This window comes from Armigeres subalbatus, chromosome 1 (genome assembly GCF_024139115.2).
Source record: "Armigeres subalbatus isolate Guangzhou_Male chromosome 1, GZ_Asu_2, whole genome shotgun sequence".
In the NCBI taxonomy this organism is placed as follows: domain Eukaryota; kingdom Metazoa; phylum Arthropoda; class Insecta; order Diptera; family Culicidae; genus Armigeres; species Armigeres subalbatus.
This window is the reverse complement of record NC_085139.1, coordinates 294913456-294932400: the sequence shown is the minus strand read 5'-3', so window position 1 is coordinate 294932400 and position 18945 is coordinate 294913456. Positions and strand designations below refer to the sequence as shown.

The 18945-nt window shown below is 41.8% G+C and overlaps 1 protein-coding gene across 4 annotated transcripts in view; it reads right to left on the bottom strand.

Annotated features, from left to right (window-relative positions):
- The window catches only part of LOC134207749 (nuclear factor of activated T-cells 5), a 263107-nt gene that overhangs the window by 167059 nt on the left and 77103 nt on the right, over window positions 1–18945 (bottom strand). The window contains exon 1 of one of the 4 annotated variants that reach the window (XM_062683612.1): window positions 5285–6806. The exons of 2 other annotated variants lie outside the window; for them this stretch is intronic. In XM_062683612.1, coding sequence (XP_062539596.1) covers window positions 5285–5819 — 535 coding nt within the window. In that variant the 5' untranslated portion in view covers window positions 5820–6806. Of the gene's footprint in view, window positions 1–5284; window positions 6807–18945 lie in introns of those variants that run through there. One more of the 4 variants, XM_062683614.1, reaches the window with a different exon arrangement.

Here is an 18945-nt window from a genome sequence, read left to right as displayed (position 1 = left end):
GTCCACCTGGTATATGGACAGCCCCTTATCAAGTCTTGTCACGACTCGGAACAGTTTTTGCCTTTCTTTTATCGTTGTTTGTTATCTATTGAGATAGATTTCTGCAAACTCTGGTAGAGAGTAAAAACTGTAAAGAGTAAAAAAGTCCAAGTCGCATAATTTTAGTCAATACAATTCACGCGCTTAGTTTCATAGGGGCGTAACTGAATAGATCGATTTCTCTTCGTCGATGTTCTCTTTTTATTATTGTACCGAATTGCGCTAGTTTGTCGATGATTTAATGGTTTGGTGTGATAAAGGATGATTGTATCTTGCACCAGAATCAATAATCACGGTTGTAGCCTTTTAGTTAACAATTGAGTTATTAACAAAATATAAAATCGATTAAGAGAAATCGATCAATACAGTTACGCCCTTATGAAACTTAGCGCGAGAAATTATTAGTTAAAGGCAAAACTCAATGCGTAAGTGCACTTGTCGATCGGAATCAACTACCAATACTTTATAATTGTGCTTAGAAATGCATGGACATACGCCACAGACACCATCCAAACGAATACATTTATTGTACCGTCCGACGAACGTTTGTGATTCCGCAACTGACGCCAATTTTCTACCATCGCCAAGCGGTCTGTTTAGTACTTTGAAGAAAATTTGTCTCGGATCAACACTCTCCTGTATAAAATCCCGTTACCCACCAATTATTTTCAATAGTACGCATTTCTAGTCCCTAATAGCAACCAAACCAAATCCAGAATATTGTGAGGCGAATTTCACTATTCGTGTCAACCACTTGCCGACGGCTACCGCTCGGACCGATATTGATGCCATCAAATGTCAGTTTCAAGTCTTGCGAGAAAATTTCACTGGATGCCATGAATTTGCTACAGTCACAGTACAGCCTTCTACTTTCTTCCGAAAATGAACCGTGCTCCTTCAACCATTATCATCAACCACTAAAATAGTTTGAATCTTGGGATAAAAATCTGAGCAGCTCTCAATGCTTCCTCCTGTGGATGAAGGAAGGTACGACGTCGACCGACCTTCTTGACATCTCGAACGGAAGCGACGCACTAGCGCGAAACACGCCTCTTTTCATGCGCAGAAGAAAATACAGCGAAGCCCCGCCCTAAAACTGAATCTCGGGTACTTATTCAAAAGAATGTATGTGATTTTGTAAACAAAGATTCAAACCTCGATTTGTCCAATTTGTTGGTTTGCGTGGAAGTGCCATCAGATTGGGCAAATCGACGTTTAAATTTTTGTCCGAAAGGAGGCTCCCGAACCTCTCGAAAGGAGACTTCCGACCCTTTTGAAAGAAGAAGGAAACGAGACTTCCGAGCCTCTTGAAGGCAGGCTTCCGAGTCTCTTAAAAGGAGACTTCCGAGCCTCTTGAAAGGAGGCTTCCGAACCTCATGAGAGGAGGCTTCCGAGCCTCTTGAAAGGAGGCTTCCGAGCTTCTTGAAAGGAGGCTTCCGAGCCTCTTGAAAGGAGGCTTCCGAGCCTCTTGAAAGGAGGCTTCCGAGCCTCTTGAAAGGAGGCTTCCGAGCCTCTTGAAAGGAGGCTTCCGAGCCTCTTGAAAGGAGGCTTCCGAGCCTCTTGAAAGGAGGCTTCTGAGCCTCTTGAAAGGAGGCCTGAGCCTCTTGAAAGGAGGCTTCTGAGCCTCTTGAAAGGAGGCTGAGCCTCTTGAAAGGAGGCCTGAGCCTCTTGAAAGGAGGCTTCTGAGCCTCTTGAAAGGAGGCCTGAGACTCTTGAAAGGAGGCTTCCGAGCCTCTTGAAAGGAGGCTTGAGCCTCTTGAAAGGAGGCCTGAGCCTCTTGAAAGGAGGCTTCTGAGCCTCTTGAAAGGAGGCTTCTGAGCCTCTTGAAAGGAGGCTTCTGAGCCTCTTGAAAGGAGGCTTCTGAGCCTCTTGAAAGGAGGCTTCTGAGCCTCTTGAAAGGAGGCTTTGAGCCTCTTGAAAGGAGGCTTCTGAGCCTCTTGAAAGGAGGCTTCTGAGCCTCTTGAAAGGAGGCTTCTGAGCCTCTTGAAAGGAGGCTTCTGAGCCTCTTGAAAGGAGGCCTGAGCTCTTGAAAGGAGGCTTCTGAGCCTCTTGAAAGGAGGCTTCTGAGCCTCTTGAAGGAGGCTTCTGAGCCTCTTGAAAGGAGGCTTCTGAGCCTCTTGAAAGGAGGCTTCCGAGCCTCTTGAAAGGAGGCTTCCGAGCCTCTTGAAAGGAGGCTTCCGAGCCTCTTGAAAGGAGGCTTCCGAGCCTCTTGAAAGGAGGCTTCCGAGCCTCTTGAAAGGAGGCTTCCGAGCCTCTTGAAAGGAGGCTTCCGAGCCTCTTGAAAGGAGACTTCTGAGCCTCTAGAAAGGATTTTTTTAAACTTTATTAATGTGTTTTTTTTTTAATTCTACTTCTTGCAAGGAGGCTTCAGAGCATCTTGAAAGGAGGCTTCCGAGCCTCTCGAAAGGAGACTTCCGAACCTCTTGCAAGGAGGCTTCCAAGCCTCTTGAAAGGAGGCTCCTGAGCCGAATCAAATGGAGACTTCAGAGCCTGTTGAAAGGAGGCTTCCGAGCCTCTTGAAAGGAGGCTTTCGAGCCTCTTGAAAGCAGGCTTTCGAGCCTCTTGAAAGCAGGCTTTCGAGCCTCTTGAAAGCAGGTTTCCGAGCCTCTTGAAAGGACTTTTAATATTTTCTAAACTCTGCTTCCGAGACTCTTGGAAGGAGGAGGCTTTTGAGCCTCTTGAAAGGAGGCTTCCGAGCCTCTTGAAAGGAGGCTTCCGAGCCTCTTGAAAGGAGGCTTCCGAGCCTCTTGAAAGGAGGCTTCCGAGCCTCTTGAAAGGAGGCTTCTGAGCCTCTTGAAAGGAGGCTTCTGAGCCTCTTGAAAGGAGGCTTCTGAGCCTCTTGAAAGGAGGCTTCTGAGCCTCTCAAAGGGAGGCTTCTGAGCCTCTTGAAAGGAGGCTTCTGAGCCTCTTGAAAGGAGGCTTCTGAGCCTCTTGAAAGGAGGCTTCTGAGCCTCTTGAAAGGAGGCTTCCGAGCCTCTTGAAAGGAGGCTTCCGAGCCTCTTGAAAGGAGGCTTCCGAGCCTCTTGAAAGGAGGCTTCCGAGCCTCTTGAAAGGAGGCTTCCGAGCCTCTAGAAAGCGTTTTACGTTTTCACGCGTTTTTTTTTTCGAAGTATTTGACTTTAATCAAATGGTGCACATGTTGAAGAATAGATCACGCGACGCATTTGTTCTAATAATTCGTGAAAAATGTTTTTTATTTTACTTGCTCGAAAGAAGCTTAGAAAACGAAAACATTCTGGATCATTGTATTTGAACGACGCGGAACCTGAAGTCGGGTAGAAGCATAGCATAGTAGAAATATTAACGAACACCTGTTTACATTACACTTCTTCTCTTGGAATTTTGGGAGCTCTGCCACCAACGATTCTTTCTGCAGAAATTCTGAGGAATTTTGCTCAAATTCTGAACAAGTTCTTCTTCAGGAAATCTTGGAAATTCCTGCTCCATGAATTCTTGGAAAACAATTTCCAATCATTCTGAGTTCTTCTATCTCCCGAAATTCTGGGGAATTGCTTCCTCAGGAGTTATGAGGACTTATCCCTTGAAAAATTATGGTGAATTATTCCACCAAAAAATTAAAGAACTGCAGCCTACCCTCCCCCAACCTTTTTATCGACAACCCTGGAAATCTTCCCTCCTTTAGACACTCTGGGGAATTTCTCCTACGAGAATTCCTACTACACAAAATCTCCGGAATTATTATTCAAGAATTTTGGGGAAATGCTTCTCCAAAAGATCAGGGCAATTCCTCTCGCACGAATGTTTAACAGTTCCTGAAAATTTCTGTATAGGATTGTCCTGCTGGAATTCTCTCATCTGAACTTCTTTATTGGCATGACATTCTCTAATTGAACATTGCTGTATCGCAGCTTAGTGTTCAGCAAGCACTTTCTCACTGTTAAACACTGCGAGGTTTCCAAGTCGATTTACCATTTTTGCATTCCTGTATGTGTCATCAAACTAACAAGATAATGCTCATAAGCATAGGACAGGAACAAAAAACTTATACCGTACCTCTGCAACTGCCAGTTCACTAGGAATCACACTCCCTTCCGGACGAACTATTGAAGACATTTAGTAAGAGAAACGCTATATGATTGGTTCAAAAAAGTTATATACCGATTGACTCAGCTCGACGAACTCCGGTGATGTCTGTATGTGTGTATGTGTACAAATTTTGTAGACACACTTTTTGGAACTTAGCATTATCCGATTTACTCGCAACAAGTTGCATTTGACGGGGAATGCGGTCCGATTGTTGCATTTTCACCAATGCAAAAACATGCAAAATGATCGAAAAAATGTGATCTATTTCCCTAAAGAGCTGTTTGATCTTCTAATGTGTTTTTTTCAATATATTTTTTAATTCACGAGAATGACATCATCACTGCTAGGTGGATTAATCTGGGGTTTTCCTTATTTCTGGATTTTGTATTCATCAAAACATTGAGTTATTCCCACGAAAAAAATCACAAAAATAAGGGGGTATTTGCAAAGCTGTGAAAATTGAGATAGACCGAGAAATTGATAAAATCTAACTGTGTAAAAACCCGGGAAGAAGGAAATAGCAAAAGAATAACAAATATATGAATAACAGAATAGCACAATCTGATGTTAGTTTGTTTCATACAGTTGCTAAAATAACAAAATAATAGCAAAAATTGTTCGAGCTCAAAGCTAAAAAATAACTCATTTCGAAATTAGAAGAGCAAACCAATAACAAAATATTTGCAAAAAAGGTTTTATTTTGGCGATTATTTTGGTTTTTCTTTTTCGACATCGTATAAGACGAACACCCCTCCCTCGGGTCACAAACTGTCGCAAAACTTGGACCCCCCCTTTCTCCATCAAATCTTGGACGTAATTTTTGAACGATCCTTAGTGATCGTGAAATGAAAATATTTAACAAAGGTATTGCCACCGCCGTTAAAAAAATTCGTTTTCGCAGCCGCCGGCTCAAAGTAGATCGCACAGGTCTACATGAAACAGATATACATAAGAAAAAGATATTCCTGAGCGGTTTTCTAACGATTTCAACAAATCGTATTTCGGGATGTTTAAACTCATTAACGAATTTAATATCGATCCAAATAGATTTCTTAGCTCTATCGAACTCAAGGTTCAGCGTGGCAATCAAATGTTGGCAAACGATTTTTTTTTTTGCATTCCGAATTGATTGGAACAGACTCACCAGAAATTTGCCACCCCTTACTTCTTAGCATAAATCAAAACCCTCTCGCCTTACCGGATAATTCACCCGTCGGTTTCGCGCGAAAACTCCGCAGCTGAGAATCCGACGAGTACGGTTCGTAGTAATGCGACGGACCACTATCGACCACCGTCGATTGATGCGACATCGGTGGACTCCCCGACGATGTCGAGGAAGCAGAATGCGGCGAATTCTGCTGGTAGTCACTGGCTGAGTAGGGCTGAGCCGGGAACAAAGATCGCGCACTGGGCATGGGCTGACTGTAGCCGCCGTAATACTGGTGGTAGTTGACGGCAGTTGCCACCACTGCCGAGGATCCACTGGTGTTCCAGTAGTTGATCACCGAGTCGTAACTCTTGCTCCACTGAGAACTCTGCAGCAGGCGATTTGTGCCGGCGTTAGATTCCGGCTGTTGTTGTAGAGACAGTTGATAATGTTGTTGATGTTCTTGTGGGGATAGTTGAGGTGTGGGTTGTTGCTCTGAAGATGAGGACTTCAGGCGAGATGATTGCTCATCTTCCCTGAAATCTCCAGCATATGGATGTTGACTGCTGTTGCCCTGATAGTTCATATCTCGAACGTTCACTCGGCACAACGGGCAATCCAATAAGTATAGAGGATTTCACTCTACGAAATTTTTCGAAGCAGACACTTTCGACTAAAATTCCTCCAAAACACTGAGGCTTTCTTTCGTTGAACTGTCCTGAATCGTTTGCGCTTGAACTTCCTTATGATCAGCGTTTTGTTTGGTCGCATTTTACGTTTAGCTACCACTTTAAAAGTAATACCCGTCTTCGGGATGCGCATGCACTCACGCCGTAACAGTTTAGACAGTCGGTAGATTATTTCGCACTGCATAAGTACACGATGCACGGTTGCATGATTTTTTGAAGAACACTTTATAAACGAAATTCTTCTTCCGAACTTCACTTTAAAACCTAATTTGACTAGTTCAACACACAGTGGTTTGGAATTTGTATCCTTTGTACTAAATGCAAACAGAGATAAGCGAACTAAAGGCCACAGGATCGTAAATTATTTCCACATTTTGAAGCACGATTTCGGCAAACATCTCTACATATAATAAAACACAGCACGACGTTTCTCGTCTCTCAGCTCAGCAGTGAGTCGTTAGTAGAACTACCTTTCTACGGACACGCCATTGCGCCGAGCTTGGTACAACTTCCAGAAAAACAACCGAATTAACAAGTCGAAACGCGAGTCCGAACGGTTATTAACGGCGGAGCGGTATTGTTCCCTCAGCGAAATTGTTGATCAAAACAGAAACACCGACGAGAGAGCAGCGCGGCGCATTTATTATCAGACCCGCGCACACACGGACGCAGAAACTCACACAGGTTAAACTTATTTTCCGACGGCGACGGCAACGTTTGAAACGAGAAGCGATTAATTCACGGCGCAGCTGAGGCCATTGTTGACACTGGCATGATCTATTTCCGCACAAGATAAAAGAGATACAAACAGCTCTTAATCGTGGCTGGCCTATTAAAGAAAACTCCCAAAAAAGATACGAGACGCTCTCCGTAACCACCGGCAGGCGAGTAAGACGCAACGGTACGAACGTGTGTTCAACAGGCGGTTCCTACTAAGACTGAAGGGCCGGGCCAGTGCGAGCGATATCGCTCGCTCCCGCGTGGAGGGCAACGTGTCTCGGGCAACGACGGCGGAGCCGATTCATATCTCTCGGTGTTTTTTTGATTCTTTCGCGCCACCACCGTCTGCCGTAGCTCCTCCGAAGACGATGTGGAGCAGAATGATAAGAGGGCGGCCACGAACGCACTTCGGTAGGCAAAACTCACGATGACATTTTCTGAATGGTATTATGGGTGTTAACCCTACAATGGATACCCGACTAAGATGTTAGTAAGTGATAACTACAAATCCAAATTATAATGATCTTAGCCAATTTGCTAATTTTCCGGATTTTCCGCTTTTTAGATTTGCACAATCCTCCACAATACTAGTCTTGTTCGATTTTCTCCTTCATTCTGCCATGCATAATCGAAATTCTTGGGAATTCTTTATATATATATATATATATATATATATATATATATATATATATATATATATATATATATATATATATATTTCTATTTTTTTCACTTTTCTGTGCTTTCACGAGAGTCTTTGGAATTTCCACAATAAGAAATCAACACAACAAAGTCCCTTGAATCTAGATACTGCTTTCCCTTATTCGATATTCTATATGTCGAAGCTATTTTTCAATGCATTTCCACCTCTAGAACTCAATGTTATCAAAAATAGTTCACATACACGATATACGCGGTTTCGGGTCATTCGACCAAATACCGAAAAATCTTAAATTGCGAGTAGTGAAAAGTGAGTACATACATATTGATAAATGAGTAGAGATAATTACATGAAGTGTATAGCGGGAAAAGGGGAGTGAGATCATTTCATAAAAAACAAAACGTCGAGACGTAGAAAATGTGTTGGGAAATGAGAAGAGCGAAATTAGGAAAGAGAAGTTAGAAGTGAGTAGTGAGAAATGAAAAATAAGAAGTGAGAAATGGGAAATGAGAAGAAAGATGTTAGATTTTAAAATTGTGGAAGTAATCTATATTTTTCCAACTTTTTTTTCTCCCTTCTTCCTTCTTAATTTTTCCATAATCTTTTTTCTGAGGCGTATGACTCCTCTTGCTTGTTTTTTTATTATTCACTTCATACTTCGCACTTGGCAATTATCACATCTCACATCTCAATACTGACTTCTCACTTCCCATTACTCACTTCTCACTTACTTGTTACTGCATTTAGCTCACCACTCGGTACGAACTTCTCACTACTCTGTACTCACTTCGAACATCTAACTTCTCACTTATCAGAGATCAATTTTCACTATTCACTTCGAACATCTCACTTCACTTAACAAGGAAATGAATTGAAACTACATCAAACGTCATTCAGCCAAATGACCCTTCAGTCCAAATAGAATTTGGCCAAATGATGCTTCAACATATTTCTACATCGGTACAATCAAAGTTAATTGCCTATAATCCGGGTATAAGCCACCCGGAGTGGAACTTAAGGTCTGAGGGAAGCTCTCTCGCGGTAGAGCGCTATTTTCACACTAAAATGTCTGTAACTCGAAATGACTCGCCTACTTTAAGCGTGCTTAAAGCGGCACACTAGGAGTTAACTTTCGTAAATCAGTATGGCAAAAAGCATCTAAGGTTTAATATCTCGAAAACAATCACATTAATCGAAAAAAATATTTGGTAGGCGTGATAGCGGACACCTTCCTACATAACTGGTACCAAATAGATTTTCGTAAAAGTTCCTGCTGTTGGAAAATCTGCGTTAGATGTCTTGTTGGAAACGAATTTCGCTTATCCCAACTGACAATCTCTTTGGAATTTATCAAGGAATGTTCCTAGAAAATTTTGTGGACCTTCCTTTTCCCAACTCGGCTCCGACGTACGTCGAATAAGACGTACCCGGATGCCGCCGCCTACAAGAAGTTGGCGGAGGAAGTCCTAGGCGAGAGGGTCAAGGTGAGGGCACTCACGACGAAGGTGAATCTAAGGGTTAAAGACCTGGGCAAGATCACCGAAGTCGAAGAGCTCGTCACGGCACTGCGGCGACAGTGTGAAGTGGAGACGCCCACCGCAGCCGTTCGGCTACAGAAAGGTCCGGCAAAGACGCAGGTAGCATTGGTTCGGCTATCTGCAGCGGATGCCTCCAAGGAAGTCAAGTTAGGGAGCGTCAAGGTGGGATGGGCGGTGTGCCCTGTGGGTATATACGAGCAACCCGAAGTTTGCTTCAAGTGCCTGGAACCGGGGCACAAGCAATGGGACTGCAAAGGCCCTGACAGAAGCAAGCTCTGTCGACGCTGCGGATTGGAGGCACAATGCTGCACGCACCCTCCCAATTGTTTAATTTGTCCCAGCAAAGCTGTGAACAACAAGCACCCCATGGGGGGTTCGAAGTGCCCGGCGTTTAAGCGGGCTGCAAAATCACAGTGCAGGTAACGCAGCTGGCTTGCTCTGCCTCGCCCGAGTGTTTGTGTGCGCAGGTTTAGAGGAAACAGCGGAACACGTGTTGTTCGTGTGCCCACGTTTTCGCGCAATGCGTGATCACATGCTTGCCACATGTGGTCTGGACACTACCCCGGACAACCTAGTGTAAAGATGATGTTGGCTGGAACGCTGTTTCATCGGCTATCGTCCAAATCGTCTCGAAGCTACACAGAAGGTGGCGTGTGGACTCAAGGATTGCTAGTTCAGGCGCAAACAAGAGGTGGTCCAAGGGTTTGGAGTCGGCTTCTATGGGTCTCAGAGGCTTCTATAAAAAGTTCGTCTTCGGAGTGAAATGATAGCCTTTCGGTACAACTTAGTTGTACGAGAAAGGCAAAAAGTATGTGTGACTGCTTTAAATTTTGAAGGAATATCTTTTTACTTCAAAAAAGTTTTCCAAATTCTATACAAAAATTACCACTTCAGGTCAGAATAGTCAACACCATATTTTCTTGTGGCGCACGGCAGAAAAGGAGCGATGAGAGCGATAAAAAGTCCGTCAACTTTGAATGTAGCGTGACACTGGAAAAAAGCGTATTCCGATTTATAAACACGAAGATACCACATAAATAATTAGAAATCAAATGTAGGAATGGGACGAAAATAATAATAATAATAATAAAATAATAATAATAATAATAATAAAATAATAATAATAATAATAATAAATAAATAATGGTGAATAAGACAAGAAGTTCCTCCAGGAATTCGTCCAAAAGTTTCTTCAGGAATTCCTCCAGGAGGAACTTGGAACTTCCGGTACAATTTCTGGAGGAACTTCCGGATGAATTCCCGAAGAAACTACCGCAGGAATTCCCGGAGAAACTTCCAGAGGAATTCCCGGAGGAACTTCCGGAGGAATTCCCGGAGGAACTTCCGGAAGAATTCCTGGAGGAACTTCCGGAGGAATTCCTGGAGGAATTCCAGGAGGAACTTTCGGAGGAATTCCTGGAGGAGCTTCCGGAGGAATTCCTGGAGGAACTACCGGAGGAATTCCCGGAGGAATTTCCGGAGGAATTCCCGGAGGTACTTCCGGTGGAATTTCCGGAGGAATTCCCGGAGGAACTTCCGAAGGAATTCCCGGAGGAACTTCCGGAGAAAATCCCGGAGGAACTTCCGGAGAAACTTCTGGAGGAATTCCCGGGGGAACTTCCGTAGGCATTCCCGGAGGAACTTCCGAAGGAACTTCCGTAGGAATTCCCGGAAGAACTTCCGTAGGAATTCCCGGAAGAACTTCCGTAGGAATTCCCAGAAGAACTTCCGGAGGAATTCCCGGAGGAACTTCCGGAGGAATTCCCGGAGGAACTTCCAGAGGAATAGCATTAGCATTAGCATTAGCATTAGCATTGTTACGGTGTAATTCGTAGATTGGACACTAGTGATACTCATGTTTTACTTTTGAGATCCTTATCTAGAATGCTATCAGAAATCAAGAAGGGGAGTGGTTCTTGATTCCAGTCTTAAACAAAAATAACAAAAGCATGAGGATTACTACTCCTGGCCACGCCCATCTTCACCGTAACTAGGGAGAGGAAGGAAGTGTTGATGTAGTACTTACTTAACGAGAGACCACCGACTTAGCGACACCCTCATAAGTACCACGGAGTTGGATAATGAGGAAGGTAACCGTTGGGTCAGGATTTGCCTGTAGCTGACAATGTAACCGTGGTAGATCTTACCCCGCAACACACCACGCAAAGGTGTCTACCCAGCATTACGGGTCTAGAGGAACTTCCAGAGGAATTCCCGGATAAATTCCCGGAGGAACTTTCGGAGGAATTCCCGGAGGAACTTCCGGAGGAATTTCCTGAGGAACTTCCGGAGGAATTTCCTGAGGAACTTTCGGAGGAATTTCCTGAGGAACTTCCGGAGGAATTCCCGGAGGAACTTCCGTAGGAATTCCCGGAGGAACTTCCGGAATAATTCCCGGAGGAACTTCCGGAGGAATTTGCTGGAGGAATTTCCGAAGGAACACCAGTACCACTGTTATTACCCAAATCCTTTCTAAAGCTTGTGTGGAAACCTTGTACAGAAATCCTCTCACGATATTTTCTAATGTTGTTCTAGAAACGGTTCATGTTTTCATTTTCCGAAGCCAGCTGGAGTTTGTTTATTTTGATCTCCTCATTGCGTGATTGGTCGGCGCTGCTGTTGTTCTCTCGCCGAACAACTGCATGAGTGAAATATTTCGTTTATTTTTTAGTTTGAAAAATGTATTGGAGGGTAACCATATAGCATTTATGTATACTTTGTATACGAGAAAGTCAAAAATATAAATGTGTTATCTATCTCGATACCTCCCTATCAGGTATCAGATATCAGAACGTCGGCTCAGGGGGCACGTTCCCCTCAATTTGGGAGATTTGTGCCATCGCCTTCACTGGCCTTTCTCATCATTTACCTGACGGAAAAGGAAGTGAAAAGGGGAAAGGAAGAGGAAGTGAAGTTGGAATGGAGAATGGAACCATTTATAGGAAAGCCAATTATGTAGACTCACACGCATTTAGCTAGGGACTAAAGAGAGGTCACAAAACACAGAGGACGTAACAATGGACGAAGGTCAAAGACGAAACACAGAGTGCACTGTGAAAAACGCATAATGCGAATCCATATAGGTGACAATCACAAAGTACATTGTAAAAAAAACGCATAATGCGAATTCATATAGGTGACTGGTGACAATTTGTTGAAAACTAAGTAAAACACATATTCATAACTCCACTCTTATTTAACCTCACGTTGAGATTGAACAAGAGTAACCGAAGCCGAACGTCAAGGACGAGACACAGAGTACACTGTGAAAAACGCATAATGCGAATCCATGTAGGTAACATACACAAAGTACATTGTAAAAAAAACGCATGATGCGAATCCTTATAGGTGACAATTTGTTGAAAAAAACTAAGTAAAAAAAACATTTTCATAACCCCACCCTTATTCAACCTCAAGTTTAGATTAAACAAGAGTAGCTGAAGCCAAACATCACAGACGAAACACAGAGTACATGAAAAACGCATAATACGAATCCATATAGGTGACAAACACAAAGTACATTGTAAAAAAAAGAAAACGCATAATGCGAATCCATATAGGTGAAAATTTGTTGAAAAACTTAGTAAAAAACATATTCATAATCCCACCCTTATTCAACCTCAAGTAGAGATTAAACAAGAGTAGCTGAAGCCGAACGTCAAAGACGAAACACAGAGTACACTGTGAAAAGCGCATAATGCGAATCCATATAGGTGACAAACACAAAGTACATTGTAAAAAAAATGCATAATGCGAATCCATATAGGTGGAAGTTTGTTGAAAAACTAAGTAAAACACATATTCATAACTCCACACTCACGTTGAGGATGAACAAGAGTAGCCAAAGCCGAACGTCAAAGACGAGACACAGAGTACACTGTGAAAAACGCATAATGCGAATCCATATAGGTGACAATATGTTGAAAACTAAGTAAAACACATATTCATAACCCTACTCTTATTTAACCTCACGATGAGGTTGAATAAGAGTAGCTGATTAACTCGGAGAAGTAAAAAGTCAACTACGCCATAGCTCCGGTTAGCGCAGCGAGGGCTTAAATACTGTGAAGGTGGCCCTGGTGCTTCACAGGCTCCGTTTGCGGTCAGGTTCTTATTAGACCCTCCTAACCATTCATTCGTAGGCACGGTAAGCATAAAGCCGCATCACACCGAAAATTAGGGGTCACCTGTATGGTGGACTTTTACCACTGGAACAGGCAATCCGTAATGTTACTCTTAGCCAGATAACCAGCTGCCGACACCACACGGCTATCTAGGCTGTTCGTGGAGAGAAGTTGACATTGACTTTACGTCAACTCTCAATGTGGCCGAACAGCCGATTAAATGTGTTATCTATATCGATACCTCCCCAACTCGATGATCCCTTCAATATCGAGTAAGGAAGAGTTCACTGTAATAGAAGTAAGTAAAATTCATCGAATAGTCCACGATCTTCTGAATTTCAACAAAATTTAAAAAAATCTCAGAATTCCTGTTCATTTTTGGGAAATTCCTCGGATGTATTTTTTTTTTTAATATTCTTCAAAGATTCATCAGAAAATTCTTCGGAAAAAAATTATCTGCAATTTCCTTCGAGATTTTTTTTTTGCAACTTCCTCTGGTAAACACTTCGCAATATCCTCCGCAGATTTTTCGCAATTTTCTTCGGGAAAGCTTCCGGATTTTTCTCCGTAAATTCTAGCATTTACGTATACTTTTGACGTAGGACTACGTCTGTGTTTTCTATATTGGGGTACACTTTACGATTGCGAAAATCGGGGACCGTCACGAAAGTATGATAGACTTTAAACTTTAATATCTAAGCTGTTTCTCGATGGATTTTCAATTTTTTTGGACAATTCGATCAAGAATGAGTCAACGCTTCTTTGTATTTATATGAAAATACTGAATTTTAACTATTTATTATCAAAAAATGATAAAAAGTTTAGAAATAGGTCAACCAACCAATCACGTACATGCATCACTAGCACAGACATCAAAATCAATCACTTGCGGTTTGGATCTAATCCTCAGTTTGAACAAGATTTGACGCAGAGCAGACGCATCAAAGTGATCGCAGCGGAGCGGACACAGCATCACGGAGGCGCTAATAACATTTTCAAAGGAAATCCATCGCATTGGTGGTGGTGCTCGATGTGTTGCTGCAGATCATTCAACCTCAACGAACCTGAATTTCATATGAAGAAAAGGTTGACCATAAAAATAGCACTGTGGCGATTCCGCACCGCCAGTGCCGATGCTGAAAATTTATTACAAATGTGGTGTCAGTTAGTTGGAAAGGAACATTGGGAAAAGAAAATTGGTTCTTCTCAGGACCAACATTTTACGAAAAGAAAGAGTTAATTGCGAAAATGGACTGTTTTGGTGGCATTAGGTTTGGCGTGGTAGCTTGGTTGCTGTTAGTGATTCCACCCGTTCAAATTAAGTGCATCATCTCCCTCCGCCGCGCTATCAAATTTGCTAGTTATGATTCAGTTTTGCACTTCGGATTGTCGGATTGTCGGATCAACCTTCTTTTGTATAAAAACCTTTTTGGAGGACACCATCCTCAAAAATGGCCGAAATAAAGGAGAAATAAGCAGAATCAGAAGTGGCGTGAAACCAAACGCAAATATAATTATATGCAACGTTTGGTTTTCGCCCGCGATGTAAGCGTTCGTGGCAATGTAAGGATTGTGATGTCCCCGACTGAAAGCCAGTCGAGTGGCTTCAGCGGCCAATGAGTCATGTTAATTCCACGGTTAGAGACTCAAAGTCCATCCAACTGGGAACAACTATTCGACTTCTTGATTCAGTTGGCCTCCGAGCAGATTGCTCAATGTTAATAAAACGACACAAATTATTATGGCAAATACTATCAATTTCGAATAGCAGTCCTACGTCACCTTTGCGTACAACCCGATTGGGCTGCACCTTCGAGTTTTTTTAATTTCCAGGAGTTTGTACATAGTTTCATTCTGGAGTTTGGCCATCTATTCGTCGTGAATCTAGGAGCTCAATTTGATGCAATGATCATCCAAATCTCCACCGATGGAGAGATTTTGGTAATCCACCAATTTTTTCCTGGAAAGTTTTCGGAATTTCTTTGAGAAATTTCCTTGGGAAGCTCTTAGGCGTTTCTTCAAAGGCATTCTTTAGAATTTCCCCAGGATTGTTTTTAGAAATTTGTCGGGAAACTCTTTTAAATATTCTCGCAAAATTTCGTTCAAAAGAATTTGGATAATTCTTCTGGATTTCCTTGAAGAGCTTCAAGAAATTCTTCAGAGTTTCTTTGGGAAACTTTTTCCTTGAATAAAACGTGCCCCCATCGCAGCATTTCGTTGCTTCACATCGCAAGCCGCCTATGAAAAAAATTAATTTTCCTCGAGAAATTCTTTGGAGTGTCCCATATTGTGAATCCATTAGAATCTTTTGTTTTTTGTTTTTAATTTTCTCGAGGAGTTGTTTAGAAAATCCAGCGAAGAATTCATTGGAATTTCCTCATTAGTTTTTTTTCGGGAAACTCTTATCGAAATCTAATTTAAAAAAAATCAATATTCTTTCAAATTTTCTTGCTTTTAATTTCCTCATTCTTTGGAATTTCTTCGGGATTTTTTATATTTCCCTTGGAAAATTCTTTTAAATTTACTTCGAAAATTCTTCTGAATCTACTTTATCATGAATTTATCAAAATGCTTTGGAATTTCTACAGATTTTTTTGAAATTTCTCAAAATATGTTTCGGAATTTCATTGAGGAATTCTGTGGAAAACTAAATACTCAGAATTTTTTTTGAAAAATAACGTGTTGTAAATCCATCGAAACTTAATGAAATTTCATCGGGAAATTCTTTGGTATTTCCTCGGAAAATGCTTTGAATGTTTTCGGAATGTGCATGCTGTGAAATCATCAAACTTCTTTGGAATTTTTTCGGAAAATTCTTCAAACTTTCCTCGGGAAGGAAGTTCTTTAAAATTACCATCGTAAATTTTTTGCAAATTTTCTAGGGAATCTCTTCGAAATTTCCACGGGAAATTCTTAGGAATTGTCGGGAAATTTTTCAGAATTTTCTTGGGAAATTATTCAAAATTTGCCATATTGTGAAATTATGAGCCTTTCTCAAACAAAAAGTTTAGGATTTTTTACGGAAAATTCTTCGGGATTCCCAAAAGAAGTTCTTCGAGATTTCCATCTTAATTTTCCCACGCAATTTCATTCGAAGTGCAATATTATTATTGGGAGTTGTAATATGATAATGGGTACTGAGTAATGGTGGACTCCTGCGTGATACATTATTTATCAGGGGAGATACAGGATCGCTGTTTTCGATCAGAGTTCGCATGATGCCATAATGTCAAAAACTATTCTTTTTCAAAAATCTGCGAAATGCCTATCTGAACTATTTTCTCTTTTGGCATATTTTCCAACCCATATTTTTTTTATAAAACGCTTGAAATAATGATTCGTAGATTGTTTGTTCGTTTAACTTTAGTATACCTTTTTCTCGCATCCTATTTCCACTTTATGCTTTCTTCACGGTTTTCAGGTGGCCCGATTTTAGCTATGAAATAACAAATCGACTGTTGAGATGGCGATGTGGGACAAGACATAATCAATGAGAGTTTTCCAGGAACGAATAAATTGCTAGTATTTAAAGAAGTGGAAAGGGAATGAGACGGTCTAATTCGATACTAAACTAAATTAAACTATTGCAGTGTGAGAAAAATGACCTCACTGGTTCGTTGATCAGCATTGTGCTAGAAGATATCCTACGGAGAGTAGGAATCAGCAACCCGGAAAAAATATGTGCGTGAGCTATTTGCTAGAAGATTTGGAAAAAGTAGAACACAAACGGATTATGAGAAAAGCAGTTTCTATCCGGATAATGCTCTGTAGAATCGTATAAAGCCATCCCAATTGAAAAGGATGGAAGCTTCAATACGAGTTCATTGCAATCTTGATGGGAAAATTCGAGTCTTTAAAGTCGTTATAAAACCAAAATTATTAGATGAGACAATCTCCTTCTTATAAAGCAGTTGCTTTGACTTATGTACGACATAATCAAATCACATGTGAGTTTCTGCAACTAAATTCGACTGAACTGTGCTACTCGGGTCATCCTCACAACCAGAAGATTTTAAAGGGAGCAATCGTCGAGATAAGTGCGATGAGTTTTTTTTCATGATGATGCAACAAAATTATAGAACGAAGACAATGGAAGTTGCTGAATACCGTCACCGTTTGCCATCACTACGTGTCTCACTTTCTCGGCCACTAACCATTAACACTAGTTCCGTTCTGGCAAAACTTGAACATAAAAAAACGGATCACCAACAGAAAGAACACTAGCAGTGTCGATTACGGCAACCAGTTGTCCGGAGTAATCGTCGCCTTCTTTTCGAACGAATATTCAAAACTGACAGCATGTACCGGCAAAACAATTTCTTTTATAACACAAACCAAATGTGAAAACAGCGAAAATAACTCCGAAAGACTGCCTTCCCTATGTGCATGCGATAACCACAGAACGTCGGCTAATTGGTCGTTGATTGTTGACTTGAGACTGAAATTTGCTTGATGATGACGATGACTGCCGCCTGCAACCGGGATGCCACATTCAACTTACATAGTTATGAACTTATAACTTTTCAAATTGTTGAAACCACTAAAAGTACTCAAAAAGTAAAATATGCGATACTCAGCTTCAAGTTTCAAGATATCTAATATCACCTATCTCAGCCTTAGAACTTATGGATAGTCAAAGACATCATTGCAGGGTTAATAAATGTAGCTGTTTAACATCGAAAGACAAAACATTTCCCCCGCAACAGGTGCCAGCCGCGTAGTGGTGAGAGTTCGGGAGATGTTTTTTTGACTAGAGCAAATATGACAACATCGATTTAGGTATGTGCACACATGTATGAAGAGCCGGCGCCGGCCACCGAATAGTAAACATCTACGACTAGGAGCGAGCAAGTCCGCCATCGCATAAACACCACACTCGACCTCGCAGCGAACCGCGAGCGAGCGCGGCAGTGCTCTGCGTGAGAGCAAGCCCGCCCGTCCGCCACTAAACCATTCATGCTTCGACGGCGATAACGTGCGGTGTTCGACCATCGCATCGGTTTGTTGTTGGCTGACGGGGCAGGCACCGCTGGACTGACTCTCCGACCGAACGGTGGCGAACGAGAAGCTCGAACAAACATTCGAATTATTGTTAAAATAAACAAACGCCCATCATCATCGTTTTACGATTGGTTAGTGGTTCGGGTCGGTCGACTAGGCTCCACAAAATACAAATCCACATACCGTCGCAGATGGGGGCAGCAACGCAGCGGCCGTGAACCTATCTACAGAGTAGAAGTGCGTGACGCTGGATCTCATTGACCATTGGGTAGTTTTATTTAATTTATAGATGTGAACATATTGTTTGACAAATTCAAAATAGCTACACAACGTCGTTTTAACACTTGCACACCTCTGGTTCTCTGCTATCCATCCGAACCACTTCCTAATCGAACTAAACGCCGTCATGGTCGAAAGCTATTTTGACAAACAACATACTCGGCTGAGCGATCTATTTGTCCGAGTGGATCATTCGGTTTGTCAAATCATTCACGTGCTCGAGCATTTTCAGTCATACAACCTGTCATGATCGGGCATGTACTACTGACTACCGCGGCAAAACTAGTTTGAAATGAAGGCAGAGCGTGAACCTAATGCAGGTTTTTGTTGACACATGCCCACAAAAAAGAGGGGCTCACCTCGTTTACTTTGTGTTTTGCCTCATATCTCCTTTGTGCATGGTTCTGAAGGAGGAATCAATTTCCTGGAGAAATATGATTTATCTACGTATCGATATTAAAGCCTTTTCTGACTTTCCAACTATGATTTTTTTTTTTTCAATTATGTCTCGGCAATGATTTGATTGATTTTTTTAAACGAATGATTCTTTGTTCACATGGTCCGTAAAATAATGACAAGAACCTGAGTGTAAGGTTGGGTCGATAGAAAGCATTGATATGCTGAGTCTAACTAGACTTAAAGTTACCTGTAGCAAATGCGAGAATGAAGAGAAGGAAAAGTAGCATGAAGAACAGCAATT